The 15,737-nt window shown below is 51.0% G+C and overlaps 1 protein-coding gene across 13 annotated transcripts in view; it reads right to left on the bottom strand.

The window, feature by feature from the left end:
- The window catches only part of Unc-115a (actin binding LIM protein Uncoordinated 115a), a 37,364-nt gene that overhangs the window by 18,952 nt on the left and 2,675 nt on the right, over positions 1-15,737 (bottom strand). For 12 of the 13 annotated variants that reach the window (XM_033473040.2, XM_033473043.2, XM_033473047.2 and 9 more), the window contains exons 1-3: positions 11,832-12,176; positions 1,995-2,155; positions 1,492-1,657 (exon numbers count right to left, since the gene is read on the bottom strand). In XM_033473040.2, the coding sequence (XP_033328931.1) occupies positions 1,492-1,657; positions 1,995-2,155; positions 11,832-11,922 (418 nt within the window). In that variant the 5' untranslated portion in view covers positions 11,923-12,176. Of the gene's footprint in view, positions 1-1,491; positions 1,658-1,994; positions 2,156-11,831; positions 12,177-15,737 lie in introns of those variants that run through there. The other variant, XM_033473046.2, reaches the window with a different exon arrangement.

Here is a 15,737-nt window from a genome sequence, read left to right as displayed (position 1 = left end):
CCGACTGATTCATCGTTTGTACGCGCTCGGCGCCGCCAGCCAGCTTTCGCCGATTGTTTACTCGGTCCTGATTCAATCATCCTAACGTATAAATAGCCGAGCGAGACTCGACTCTCGTGTCGCGTCGCTGGAAACATGCATTTCCGATCGGCGGAGACGCGACTCTCCTTCGGAACAATGATCTTTCGCGGTTAACGCGTCTTTTTTTAGAAAAACATACTATAGATCTTGCCGTTATTCGGCGTACGTCCTTGGGGCTAAAATCCTTCGGAGAGAAGCACCATTCGATCCGATTCTGTTTTTTCAGTCTCGCCCGAAACGAACGATGATCTCAAGCCCAGATCTCGGGAACAAACGATTCTATTTAGCGAATGCAGCATCTATGACCGAAGGCTGCTGTCTCGCACTGCGATTTCTGTCATTATCTATTCTTCGGGGACGAAGGGGAACGCTGTCGGAAGCTTCGCGGAACGTCAGATATGAAATCGAGACGCTGCCAGGGGAAACCCTGTCGATCTAGCTGTTCGTTTGCATCGATTCCCAGTAGGCGTGGTTCCGATGCTCCCGACTCCGACGGAGCGGTGCTCCAGAGAGCAGTCTCTGCCCGTGTTCGACTCGACTGCGCGAAAATGGCGGTTCGCAGAGCGAATGAACCGGTTTTCTGAATATCGAGGAAATTGCATCGTGACGAGAACCAGCAGCGGAGAGACGCGGCTATGCATTTCTGGAGCTCGATCTCTAAAAATACACGGTCCTCTCTCGCGGGACGATCGATAAAGCGGCCGAGGTTGCATGTGCCGATGCGCATAAATATTTGTTCGCGGACAATGTAACGATCGGATCGAAGGGGGTTTCAACTCGCGGGATGGGGTCATACTCGAAGTATCTCGGATGCAGACGTATCTCCGAGCGTCAACGGTGTAACCGGTACAAGGCCGCGCGCGAGCACGGCCTCGTTAATCCGCTACGATACACCTAAGTGGTAATTTGCTTTAACTGGTTCGCCGGTACGTCAATTTCGCGGGTCGCATCGAAACGCGACGCGTTTAAGCGAAACGTCTGCGATCCTTTCGACGAATCCTAATGGGCCTCTCGGGCCCCAATAAAGCGCGAGTTCTCCCTCTCGGCTAGGAACGCTCTGCTTTGAGATCCTCGTTCGCTGCGAATCGATTCGAGGTTCCCCCGGAAGGCAGCGCACGAACTTCCAGATTCGGGAACGGTCACGGACAGCTCTCTTTGCCCCGAGAGCTGCGGATCGCCCTCGAGGGCAACGGCTGCCGATTCGCGTCACGACGCTGAGAGAGCAGGCCTTTGCTAAGCTAACCATGTTCGCTGGCTTTGGAAGGCGCGGCTTCGGCGGTCTCGCCCTCGGATAGGCCAGGGCAATGGCTCTCAGGGCCAGGCCTGACCTAGAATCCGGGAGCCTGTTGCTTCCGAATCAACCGGGGCGAGAACGCGCCTCGATATCGAGGGGTCCGCTGGAACACTCACCTTGCACGAGCGACACCTTGGTGCCCTGACCCAGCAGAGGCTGCCTGCATCTCTGACAGTGGAAACAGTTCGGGTGGAAGGCGTGTTTCTCGCCAGCGGTGACCACGTCGCCCTCCACGTACTCGCCGCAGCCGGCGCACTTGGTGCCCCAGCGTTCCCTGTAGTCCTGGAAACACAAATAATTAACATAACGTTCGCAACCAGTGAAAACTATAGCAAATCGACGCGATGCCGAACGGCTGAAATCCCGGAGAACCACCACGGAAATGCCGCTAATTGAACTCAAAGTTTAAAACGCTGTGACTAGAGGTTCTCCGGGTTCAACAGACCTTCGCCTTAGGATGTAGGACGAAGTACGGAACAGGTGAAAACGAAGGGTTGGTCTGGGAAACGCGGCTGTACTTGCGGCGAGTGCATTACGCGCTCCAAATAATAGCGTTCCCCACGTTCTTCATTTTTTTTTCTATCGGCCGCCACGGTCTTTTATTTATACGTTTCAGTACCTTGGTGCAGTAGTAAGAGCCCTCGCGTGCGAAAAAGCCGCCCTGCGCCAAGCTCGCGTTGCACTGAGCACACTTGAAACACCCTATGTGGAAATACTTGTCCTGCACTCGTAGCACCTCCCCGCTGCACTTCTTCTTGCAAGACTGGCAGAACGTTTTACCTGAAACACCAAATAGTTGTCGTAAATATTCAAACCCTCGAGCTTGTACGAATTCGAAATGTACAACGAGGAGGAACATGGGGGAGGAAGTCGCGACGGTGGGGGAGCGACGTAACCGACCGGAGATCATGGAACAGCCAACAAGTATCATCGCCATCGGGTGCTCCAGATTCGTCTCTCCAACCCTAATTCTCTGAATATTGGAACTGCTGGTCTTCGAACCCGGTTTCCCTGCTCTGCCACCTCTGCTCTAACAATCTGAATCGCATTATACGCGCGTGTCTCCGGGTAAATACGTGATCAATCGCGTCGACCGATCAATGGATCCTGTTTAACGGACTAATGAGTCGTTGACTGCTCCCAAGAGGGCTCACAGTTTATCAATCAACCCCGGTAGAAGGCATCGGACGACTTAACGACGAACTCGATCAAGGATCGCCACGTTCTTGTTATCCAGCCAATTTGTGGAACGCGTTCTTTTCGCGTGGAGAAAGGAAGAAATCTCCCGGCGATCTTTTATCTCCGATCATCGAGTCTTTCACTCGCCGAAGGTAAAAGTTCCGCGCGGAACCGGTGCTCTCTCTCTCTCTCTCTCCGCGCGATCGCTTAGAATGGACTTCCTTGCTCCCTTTGCCGAACGCTGCGAGGATTGTTTCGCAAAACATCGCCGTCCCACCGGGCCCCGCTAATTAATAGCAAATAGAGCGAGGCAACCGGCTTCCAGGAAACGATAACACGGCTCGAGCCAGATTTTCCACGCTGGAAAAAAGCGGTCGATCACCTACGGCTTCCTGATCGGCAAGCTGCGACCAGCGATAATGCGAATTAGCCGCGCGGCAAGCCTCGAACGATGAAAATCGGACCTCCCGGCATGCCGCTCGAAATTTTCGGAACAGCCTAGAATTTCAGTCATCCGCCGCGATTTCTCTGCCGCGATTCCTGCCTTTCTACCGGCCCAACGATGCGATGGAGACGACTAACAGGATTCTACTGCTTTCGCGGGGGAAAAAAACGCGGTAAATTCTTAATCAACGACGAGTTCTAAATACTCCGCAGTAGATGAAGAAAATTCCGATCTTCTTCAAGATCTCGTGTTCGCTACGTACACGTTCTTGCCGGCAGAAATTAAACGATCTTAGTCGTGGCTAAAAGTTGTAGCTGGCTTAATCCAAGACCGACCGAGAAGAAGCTGTGCAACTGAAACAAACTGTCGAAAGCAGAGCAAGTCGCGAAGATCGAATACTGAACATTCACGAATACTGATTGCGACCATGCATCGCATGTGCTGTACGGGACAGTGAACGTGTGAAGCAAAATAGGCATAAAATTGTTTTCCACCGTTTCTGCACTGAACGACTCAAATATAGCAACGACTATGGATCGAATCCTGCGATCTGTGTGTCGAACGTGGCCCCCAGGGGTCTCTCTTTTCTATTTAAAATTCTGCCAACAGGTTGCATGCTACGAACACTGGACGCCTAACGAATTTAATCAGGCATTCGTGTTGCGTATCCGCGGAATTATCGGCACGGCGGTTCGGCTTCGATCGTCAGACGGTTCACGCACCGAGGGAATACGGCCAGTTACACGCGTAAACCGATCGTGTGTAGAAGTTCTAAAGCGTGAGTCAAAGGCCTGGTTAGCCGTCGGCTAAGAAAAGTGTCAGGGAGACGGAGAAAAAGGTGGCACGAGCACTTGTCGGAGTGCACTTCGCTCGCGGGCCGGGTCGGGCCAGCCCGCGTATCGAATCCGGGTGAAGGTCTTCTCTCTTTCAGCCGCGCTGGAAGCGGTCGAACCAGCCTCGCGCAGCCAGTCGACCGTTTTCAACACGCAGACGTCGTCGCACCAAGGAAAAAATCCACGGCTGACATATTGCTTCACCTGTCGCGCCGCGCCGCGACTCCAAATAATCGGGCAATTTGAAAAAAAAGGGAGACGCGAGGCGAGCAAATCGTCGCCGCGATTAAATTGTCGCCGCGCCGCTTCTTGTAACGATTCTCGACGGTTAGCCGTTCGCTTTTTAATGGACGTTTCAGCGGGCCCTTCCGCGTTTCCGTAGCCAGCAAAAGCCAACCGAGCAAAAACGCGAGCCGGTTTTTACGTTAATTGAACGCTCCTTCGTGTCGCGATTCACGAGTGTTCGCGCGTGGGCGGACACGCAGTTTCCGGAGAAAAGCAGAGGATCGCCCGAGAGAACCGGGCCCGATCGATTTCAGACGGGCCTGCGAAACGAGGCCGGCTCGTAAATCGGAACGAAACGATACGACAAGCTTTACGACACGTGTAACAGCTGCGGCCGAGAGTTGACACACGTTCGGTTACGCAAACGCAATTATGCTTAACATCGTGGCGATCGTTGACTCGATCTGGTCGTCGCGGTGCAGCTAGGAAGCTTGGCCGAATCGATCCTTTTAGGATGCCGGTGCTAACTCGAAACGTGTGCAGAAAATCCTTGAAAAATTCTAGGAAAGATTCAACGCGAATTAACCCTCGGGCCGCGGTTACCGCATCTTTGGTGCCGCGCGAATTTCAATCGCCGATCGATCAGTCGCCGCTCAATTATCTGCAAGCGAACAAAATAAATTGCTGTTATTCTAGGAACAACGGAAAGACTAACAGGTCTACGAAAAACGTTAAAAAATGTTTTGAAAAAGTGGCGAACAAAGCCGAGAATGCTCGTAAACGGCGACAATTGTACTACACAATCGCGAAAATGGTTCGCCGTCCGAAGGTTAATGTATGTAACGAAGATTTATCGCTACGATTTAGTATAGCAACGAATGCGTCAATCTATTTGCTTCTCTGAAACGCAAATGTAGCTTCAACGCGAGCGAGTCTAGAGAAAGAAGCAAGTTGTAAAAATATCGTTTCACATGCAAATCATGCGAACTTAGAAAAGAAGGAACATTATTGTTTTACGACGCTGGCAACCGGTTTTGCCTTGGCGAAAAAGAGTAATTTTGCGTCAACACTCGCGACTGCGTTACCACACGAGATTCGCATCTCCGATATTACGAAGTCGAAATCAACGGCACAAACAATTTTTTCCACGAACGAGGATTGCGAATCCACGGCATCCGGTCCGAATAAATTCCGATCGATAAACACGGAGGCACATGAACACGTGTCTCGCTCGAAAGGTTAGTTCGGGGGACGACACCGTCATGCAAATATCCTCGTCTACGCAACTATTGATTCTCTTCTGTGAAACGCTCTTTTTAGCAACCGATTCTCGGTAACGCGCCGACAAATGGGATTAGCTGGGAGCATTTGTCTTTCCTTCATTCCGCGGGACGGACAAAGTGTTAAAGGAAACGGGGAATGACCGTCAACGTTGCTTGACCAGTCGCGGCTGATTCACGCTACTAACTTTTTCCTCAAGTCATTCCCAGTCCCCTCGCTGCGAAATGGACATTCCTCGCACGCCGCGAGCAAGAATGCGATTTTTCCTGGCGAGCTGAACAATTGATCCGCGATCGAACGGCAGTTCCTTCGCTTGGACGTATTCCAAGCGTTATAAATAAACATTTGAAAACACGTCGAAGCGAAGGTTTCGGCAGAGTTAAACAGCGTTTGCAATTTACAAGGATGTCAGCCTCTAAGGCGACAAAGCTCAACGATTCAGCCCGAAGTCGGTGGAGCAGCAATTGGACCAAGTTTTACCAGAAAGAATACTGTCCAACGCAAAGATCCCCGGAGAGCGTTGGAACTTGGAGCAACCTCTGTCTCCGGAGTCAACGATTCAGCCCGAAGTCGGTGGGGTAGCCGAAGATAAGCGCGTCCGTTTCATGAAGTTATCTGTTGTTTTGAACGCGGAGTCCCTCTCCCGGTCTATAAATTGCTCTAGCCCGTCTGCCGGTCACAATGGTGTTAGCCGCGCAAGAAAGGGGATGTCCGGCTGCCGCTGGGAGAGGCTATTCATTATTGAAACGAGCCAAGAGAAAGAGAGCCGGTTATCTCCCGAGCGAGACGATCGATTCCCCATTACGCAAAACAACGTTATATTCCCGGCGTATCTTCGAAACGGTTCGCGACCGAAGAAAACACGATTAGTATCGTGCAATCCGCATTCTAATGGACGATGAGTAATTAGAGCTGTTTTGGCACGCACGGTAGCGCTGCCACTGACACTCGGGGCGATGCCATCATCGGGACGAAAATATGGTCGGTGACTCAAAAAAGACCCGCGGGAAAGTCAGCGGATTAAACTCTCTCTTCCTCTCTCCCTCCCCTTCTAAGAAGGTTATTGAAACGACTCGATGGAAAGAGACACGCCCTAATCCGAATTTAGTCCGAGTACGTGACTGCGCGGGAATTGTTCCGAATCGGTTTTGCACCCTTTGTTCGAGGATTTGCTATTCCGAAATAAAATTTGGCACGAGCCGGGCATAGTTCGACCATTCTTCTGGTCGATGACTGCGATGATCGCAAAATAATCGCGGTCTTGAGAATGGAGGAAGTTGGGCGGAAAAGGCGTTCGTTACTTTCTCGGAAAGCTTTCACGAGCTGCCTCGTTAATTCGTTTAAACGCCACGCTCGAGGAGAAGACCGTGGCCAGTGATTTCTCCAAACCTAAGCCGTCGGACAAGGTTCGATGATTATCGCCGACACACTCGAGACGACTACTCCCCGTGCGAACACTCGAGGGCGACGGATCCACGCTGATTATGCGAAGAAACGACGGCGGTTCAATGGAGGGCAACGGAGTTTCGCGATTCGTCGCGGAACTTTAAAAATATACGGTGACATCACTCGGCCGAGAGCGGCTCGTGTGTTTTGACGTCATCTCTGCTGTCGCGCGAGCTGAAACACGTCTACAAGGACTGTTTCCAGCGTTCTCGATTAGTCGAATCGACGGCGGGAAATCGGCGAAACTTCTCCGATCGTCCGGAAACAGGGTTGCAAGAGGCGTGGAATTAGTCGCGCTCGAAATTGTTGGGATTTTTCTTCGCGTTTTCAGATGGAATCGAGAAGGGACGAGGTATCGACGGACGAGTTCTATTTGAATTGAACCGGGAAGAGACACACCCTCGTCTGTCCGTCACACCCTCGATTTATAGCAGCTTTCGATCGAATGTGCGTCACCGAGGTCTCGAAATTAAACCGATATGCCGAACCCATCGATCACGCGAACAACATTTAATCTTGACAAAAAGAAAAGACGCTGCACAGCTGGACAGTGTCAACGAATTGTTTGCTAAATGAGCAATTAAAACACTGACCGGAACGATGACAGCATCGAATTCTGGCAGACCGTACCCAGAAGTCTTTATTTAACGCGTCGAATGCCACGTCGGTCGTACACGGTAATGCTTACAATAGTTTCCGATCGTGTCAGCTGGGATGTAGAATGAGAATATAAAAGGTTGTAGTAGGATGCACAGGCGATCGCTTTTTAACTTCCGGCTTCGGTGTCGTTAACCAAATCGCTTTGCATCGCGATTTGCTCGCGTACAACCGCCGCCTGTCGCTTCTGACACGACTATGATGAATGACGATTGTAGTACGCGTCCGCATTGCTATCAGAGGTTGCAGATTTCGCGAACGGTGTTTGTTATTCTTCTGGCGTATTATGGCGAACGCGTTCTCCTGAATGGCTTGCTATTGTATACATTACACGCGTACACAATCGAGCCGAACATCGGCGGCGTACGTGGCGAACAGTCTTTCAATGCTCATAACTGGCCCGCGGATTTTCAGAGCGAGCACCATGCGCGAACAGTTCCTGTGCAGTTGTTTAGTGCACACATTTTCTCAATTACCACCGCGATCCTCTCACAAAGCGGCGCTTGTGCCTGTGTCCCCACGCGAAGTGGAACTTCTATTTTTCAACACTTGCACTAGTTATCTCTTCGCGCGGACACCGTCTGTTCAATTTCCAGACGTCTTTATCGTGTCTGCGAGCTGTTGCTTTAAGCGTGCGTTTTCCATACTTTCTCGCGGTCTTCGACCAAACGGTTAACGTCAGAGTGAGACAAGAGGTCGAGGAAATTTCTGAGCAGCAAATTCTGACCAAGAGACGATTACAGTTGCGTCCGAGAGCACGCAAACGCCATGTTCTAACTCTCATATGTAAGAGTTAGAAATGAAAAACTAGTTGCTAATGCGAATTAATGCTAGATTCCACTAATTTTCTAATTTACGATTATTCATATCGTAAAGATACATTTATGAGTTATTTGTTCAATTTATATGTTACTTACGGCAAATGTTACAATAACACTTGTTAAAAATCAGAATAAATGTTTTATCGTTACTTTTATAAACTAATATAGAACAGCTGTTTTTTGTGCTCCGTAAATCTAGCGTTAATTGGATACTTTGTAATTAGCTGTCTCTTTTGTCGAAGATCGAAGATCATGGATGGATGCAAAATGGGGGCCGGGCGGGGTGAACAAACTCCGTGAAATTCCTGGCCCAGAATTCACCACGCGGTAATCGCGTGTAAACCGGTACGGGGCATCGTAGGAGGCGCTCAGAATTTTTAATGACCGATGATATGGCGGGAACGTCGACAATCTGGTAACCCGCAACACCTACGATGCCACTTACGCCTCGAGTCTTGATTTGTTCCTGACAACCTCCGCGCGAACCGCGGCTAACGTGATTCAACCGTCCAAACTATCGAACGATTTATTTGCCAGGAAATCGTACGTAGCGTTCGCGGAGAGAAAAAAAGAAAGGCGACTGTTGCGTCACTGGCTTGTTCACCCACACGCAGTTTGTCCTACATCCTACGTGTACCCTCGCCGCGCGTTAACACGATTCGTAAGTCCGTCTAAATGGGATGTCGCGAAACCGTGTTTCCAGGTTACCTAAAATTCCCGCTGAAATTCCTCGTTATTAATTCCCCGGTTCAGCGGACGCGCGACCCGCCGTTTGCATCGTTTATTAACAGTTTGCCTCGTTGCACTCGTTTCGAGCGGCCTAATCTAATCTTCACCTAATTCTCAGAACTAGAACTGTCTTTGAAGCTCGACGTAACTTTACGTTCGCAGAAAACGGTTCCCGGTGAAGAAAAATTGACTCGACACCTGTGTACTTTTACGAATGTCTGCGTCAGGATGCGCAGATTCCGATAGAATCGACACCAGTTTACCGCCAGCTGTATCATGCGCCATTGTGTCGCGCGAAAATTAACGGTCCACAGTAAAAGTAGAAGATTCGAGCTTCAAAATGAGTACGTGCACATCGTCGAGCGACTCGTTTATACGAAACTGCAACGGTTCAAACGACGACGATTCGTGGAAACTCGGAAATTTCGTATGCGAAGATTTCCAAGAGCCACTGCATTTAGAATCCGCAATTGTATCGTTTTGGGACAGCAGTAGTTGACGATTAAGCGCAGACCGCGTTACGGTGCATCGAGAATACGTGGGCAGAAATAAGTTTCGAGGCGGCGACGGGATGTAATTCCTGGGCTGCGGTTCAGGGCGGAAGCTTAAAGAGGAAAACCGCTGAAAACCGTCCGCATTCCTCCGTTCCGTAAAAGTGAACCGGTTTGAGAGGGTGTCGCGCGCGAGTCTCCGTAACAGCGATCCATCATCGAACCGCTCGCTCCACATAACGTTCCTCTCCGCCTCGGTATGTTAATATGATTCATAAGTGGTCTAAATAGGATGTCGCAAAGTGGGGTCAAACGCGACGACCCCCAAGCGGCCGGGCTCTTTCTCCCGATGCACTCTGGGTCATAGATATATCGAGGCCCGATTGAATGTGTCCGACGCGGACGGTTGACAAGTCAAGTTTTTTCTTTGGTCTTCCGTTTCGTGCCACCGCGAAATGCCTCGGAGTAAATATTCGGCGAAGAGCATTCACAGAATTAACACCGGGACGCGAGTCGGCCGGCGCGAACACATGCCGCGCGCGGTTCGATTACGTCGTGCAAATAAATCTATTTATCAACCGGACGACGATAAGCTATCGCGAAACGCTGGTTGCTTACCAAAATGTCTGGACGCGGGGCACGCGTTGTCGACGCGATAATGAACGATTTCGCTCGAACACACCGCCCGTACACACCGTTCGGCAAGCCGATCCTCCGAAAACACACGATATTCACGGTAATCTTTTCGGCCGCAGTAAATTCAATTATCGCGACGGCGGAGACGTCTCGCGATGGGCCGAACAAAATATTTGTCGCGAAATCCGCGCCGAACGGAGTTCTCGAAAGAATTGACCGAGTTTCTGGCTGCCCGGCGTTATCTGCGCTCCGGTCTGCTAATAGCTCATTCCGAGCTTATCAGTATTTTTGCAGGCTGTATCTGAGAGTATCAACGGTATGCCATGAGAAAAGTGTAATAAATGGGCTATTACGTGGCGATAAGAACCGTTCCGCGCGCCACCTTGCTCGTTACACGGCACGAGGATCGACGTCGCGCGTCCAGGAAGAGTTTCCGCGCGAGAAAAACGAGAAACCCGAAGAATAGCTGAGCTGCGCGGAGGACGACGAATCGTAGTATCCCGTGCAATTTGTTTTTGCGCAAGCCCGGCCGCCGCATAATCGAGCGTTGTTGCGTATGCGACAGGATGCAACGGGGCTTTTGTCTGTAATTAACCGCGTTACAATAGTGTTACAACTATTTAATAATGTATCGGGCGTCGCGAACGGTAGCCCACGGGAAATGAACGAAGAATTGAATTACAAAGTAGCTTCTCTGTACACGGCGTACCCGTGCGTCCCGGCCAAGGCGTTGTCGATTAGCGAAACAATATCGCAACGATTGCAAAGGCCGCGATGCAGAAAAACCTGCGAACAAGCGTTCATTATCGCTCTAATGGCCCGTTAATTGACTCGCTTCGTCGACCGGCTGAATCGCGAGGCTGCATTCGAGCGGGGCCGGGCCGATCGTCAACAATTTTCTGTCCGCGCGAAATTCGCCTCTCTTCTTCTAATCCGGACTCGCCGTAATCTTCTTCTTCGATCGGACTACCTGGCCTTCTGCGAATGACTCAATCCAATCGGATCCCCGCCATCTGATCCGTCGATTTCAAACGCGATACGGTACCTATCGCTTTGAAAAAAAAAAAACACGCATTCTATCATCGAGCGGATGATGTCACGCCGCGTTACATGCATTTTCACGTTATCGATACAACTCGTTCCCGCGAACGATGGACTCTAGCTCCACTTTCGCGCGGCGATAGTTCCGCGTAACTGTAATCTGCGATCCCGATGCAAAAATTTCGCGATCGAGGCGCCGAATGCTGTCGAGACGATGTTTTCGTTATTCGGATCGAGAGTGGTTCAGCCGTTCGGCCGAGGACCCAACGAGTCCGTGACGAATTCGTCGAATTAGAAAAAACGATCCAGGCTGGCCTGTTTTAATTTCAGATGCTCGGAGCGCCGTCTTCTGGAAGACGTTTCTAATGCACACCTTAACGAGGAACACCGTAAATCGACCTTGATGCTTGATTACAAATGACTCACCGCTGCTACCGCCCGGACAACTCTTACTCGAAACAAACATGCAACAATTAATTCCTGCATTAATTACAGTCAACGATCGGTTACGACACGCCTGACGAGCCCATTAGCAAACGAGCCGCGTGAAACTCGAGCCAGCCTTCTTATTCGACCGGCGATACACCGCGAGAGAAGTCTCGGCCGATCGAATGCATCCCGATTAGATGCATGTCAATCAAGAGCGAAGTCGGCTCTCGACCGAACTCTTACCCTTCTTCAGCACTTTCTGCTTGAGTTCCTGGTCCCTCTTGACCCCGTTACTTTCACTCGCTATAAAACTCTCGCTCGTCTTCGACTTCATTGTCCCTGCTGGTCGCTGTTGCGTCGTTGCGTAACACTCCAGCGTCGTAAAATCGGGTACACCTCTCTTCCCTTTCTCTCCGCCGATAAGATAAACAGAAATTATCGGGGTAAAGAGCCACGTAGATGTTTAAAATCCAATGGTCGCGCGATTCTCGTTCGGTTCGATTTGGAGCACTTAGTCGCGATTCTATCGGCTATCGAGCACGCGCGATATCATCGGCTCGACTGCCGATCGCAGACTGACGGAGCGCCGGCCAATCGAGACCGGCGCGGCCCGGCCCGGCCCGGCCCGGCGCGGCGCGGCGCGGGGATCCATGCCACGGCACGGGTTCCGATTGTCAAGCCGCGCGGCTTCTCTGACGTTTACTTTTCACGGCCGTCGTCGATGTGATTGCGCGCGGTCGAGATCCTGCGAGCGACAGCTTCGTGACAGCTGCTGTCGATCGGGATCGGCGGCCAATTGTTTATCTCTCCGCGCAAAAAACTCGGTAAAATACCTGCTTCTCTCCGCTCCGATTCCTCGAATTGTTCGACTTCGCAAAAACGAGTCGCGATACAATAAACCTGAACTCATTTCCGAAGCTCGAAACTTCTTCTTTTGTCGCACGTTTTCACGTATTCTAGCAGGCACGGAGGCACGATCTTCCTTGAAAATGTTACGTATCGAAACGTCTGCGAACACATTGCATTGTTTCGCGACTGATCCTAAGATAGATTTGAAGATCAGAGCCCTCCCACCCTCGTTTGCAACAGCCCAATAAATTTCATTTTATCGTGCCGACGAACGGTCCGAGTCAGGTTAGTCTTTGTCCCAAATCGCCGAGGGGTCTGCAAATAAATCGGCAATGCGTTCTGCAATTTGCTAAGCCGTTACAGATTTGATGGCCGCTCGTAGAATTCTGTTCGATAAGGTCGCGCGGTTTCGAAGACGCCGAGTCCTTCGGGAGCGGCGGAGGCTATTCGGGTGCGCGTCGATTGGCCGACGACTCGCCGTTGCCTTCCTGGCGGGGGCAGAAACGAGGCGGTAAAGGGGTCACGAAACTCGACGCTACGGAGTACGAACACCGTAGTGGAAGATCGGCGCTGGAAAAATCGGCAAGATAAAGTTTCGCCTGGATTGCCTTCGGGCCAGCGCAGCGGCAGCACGCGAGAACTTTTCGGTTGCGTAAATAAAGTCTTTGATTCCTAGGTATTTCTCGGCGGCGTCTATAAGCTCCTGTAACGCATACCAGCGCTATCTGAAAGAAGATAAGGCCTGCATGGTGTTGGATTCCCTTCTCGATGCATGTTGATCTCGTAACTGCATGCAGCGGACCGCGGCTATGGTCATATGTTGTGATTATGTTTACGTCACACGAGACCGAGTTTCGGTCTACGAGGGAATCGATTGTAAATTCAACGTTTCGCGGCGAGAAGTTTAGCAGCTTGGGGCTCCCTTTGGTTCGTCGGGGTGAAACTACTCCTTTAGAAGTTAGACCCGCTTCGAGATCCCCCCCGGGATCGCTGCCCCCGCCGACTTTTCAATTCCTTTCGGCCGCACAACGTAATTAGCGACTCTGTAATCGAGTTCGCGACAAAATTCGTTCCTCTCATTGTTGAACGCGGGCTCGCCGAGCTGTGATCCGGGCAGCATTGCGCAAGAAACCGAGCACCGAGAAAGTTACGACCAAAGTCGAACTTTCCGAATCGGCTCCGGAATTCCATCGACGATAACGAGCTAACGGTTTGCGATCCGCCACCCTGTCCGGTATCGGCATCCGCACCTCAAGGCAAACGTCTGCTGGTGACATGAAATTTATACGACCCCCCGAGCCCGGAGACGTCGCGTATTGGTTCCCGACCCGACGACATCGCCCCGGCTGCGCGGAATACACATATCTCGACTGCTTTCGCGAACGTGACCCGTCGCGGACGAGCCCATCCACGGTCTCGTCTCGTTATGCATTAATTAGCCGATAACGGGTCGCACGGAGCGGCCGTTCCCGCGACGGCTTACACCGCCGATCCGCGGAGGTCTCGGGAATCGGGAAGAGTGTTTTCGTGTTCCCGGTTATCTCGCTCAATTGCCTCGTTTTTTCCTGGATCTTAAGTAACGCCGCCGTTGCTAAAGAGATAATTAGTCTTACGTGCGAGCTGTTATCAAGGGTGTTTCGCGGAGGAGGAGGAGAAGAATGGATCGGGTGAACCCGATGCAAGATCTACGGCCGCACGAAAATAGCCTGGAGGGATATCGTCCAACTAAATATATACCTGATTAGAAACAGCTTGCGTTTCTACCACGGCCGGCTTGTGCTTTCCATCGGCGCACGAACGCAGCCATAACACTCTCTTAATTCGTCAGGCTTTTATTTAACGGAACACGTCCTCCGATCTCTTCATAATCTAGTTTAGTCTAGTCTACATAATCTACATACATCCCAGAAATGTCTCGTAATCCGGGAATGGTAGGTTCCTCAGATCATTTGAAGCAACTTCTTCCTTTACAAAAATGTTCTCCGAGCCACCATATTATCCAAAAACAGTGACCAATTAGAATCGAGTACGGCTGACGCGAGGTACGGTCGCCTCGCGCCAGCTGAGCTCGCCTCTCATTGGTCGCTGTTTTTCGTTAATAACTCGTTAACGGTGCCTCGGAGAACATTTTTGTAAAGGAAAAAGTTGCTTCAAATGACCTGAGAAAACCGCCAATTTCGGGAGATTGCGAGACATTTTTGGGACGCCATTGTATAATGTCGTCGTATGCTTGTTTCATCGATCGCTGGTCGATCGACGCGGCGATCCTCGAATATTCCGCAGTCCTCGTTCGGGTTCTTTATCGAATGATTATTCCAGTTCGTCATTAGCCGATATCTTATCACCGACCATGAAAAACCATACTCGATTCGAGGGTTTCGCGAACCTCGCCCCGCTGCCGCCAGTCTTATTCGACGCTTTGCCGGGCAGAGGATGCGATGATTGCATAAGACATCAATCCGTTTAGCTGCTACGGTGTCCGATGGCCGTAATCCTTCCGGCGCGGCGTTCTCATTTTGTCGCTTTCAACTTGTCCCGCTGATAAGCACGTTTGTTAGTCCGCTCGCAGAAAATCCGCGTGGGCTCGTTTTCCGGATTTTGTTACAAGCGCGGCGAGCGTAATTGATGGAAGCTAATTGGACACGTAGCCGGTTGCTTCCCGGGACTGGAGCACCCTCGTCTCTTCCGGTTTTTGTGTTCGCCCGAGATTTCTCTTTTTCTTTGATCCTGTACTTTCCCCGCTCGGAACAGTAATCTCGGTGCTTGGGTTTTTATTCAATTTCGAACTGCTTTCCGTCGGGCGCGCGGCAACGCTCTACGACGCCGAGACAAATGAATATTCCAAGGTAATTGTATCTGCTTATCAGATAATGAGCAGCGCTTCCCTAGCATTTCGCGAGTTACGTAACCAAGGAGTCACATTACGTCCTCCGCTGCGGAAACTTCCTGGCAGGACCTTCGCCGACCAGTAACCCGAATACAGTAGGTAGGTAGGTAGGTGAAATATCGATTCGCGGATAGTCTGGCGAAAGGACACTGGTCTCGGCGTCCTCCGCTCCTGGAAAATGGTGGCCTTTTATAACGCTTTGTCCTTTCGAAGCTCCCCCAAAGCGTGCGATCTTTCGGTCGTTACGCTTTTAATCGCCTAGCCTTTCCGCAATGTCTGCGGGAAATTGTGAAAGTTTTATCGCGTCCCAGAAGCGAAGAACGTTTCTCGACGCGAAAGCATATATCCGCGAACAGATTATTGTCGGATGCATTCGCAGAAGCTTTTGTCGGTTTCGGGGATGCAGACGCCCC

Source organism: Megalopta genalis, chromosome 7, assembly GCF_051020955.1.
Source record: "Megalopta genalis isolate 19385.01 chromosome 7, iyMegGena1_principal, whole genome shotgun sequence".
Lineage (NCBI taxonomy): Eukaryota > Metazoa > Arthropoda > Insecta > Hymenoptera > Halictidae > Megalopta > Megalopta genalis.
The sequence above is the reverse complement of the archived record's forward strand: the minus strand, read 5'-3'. Positions and strand labels throughout refer to the sequence as shown.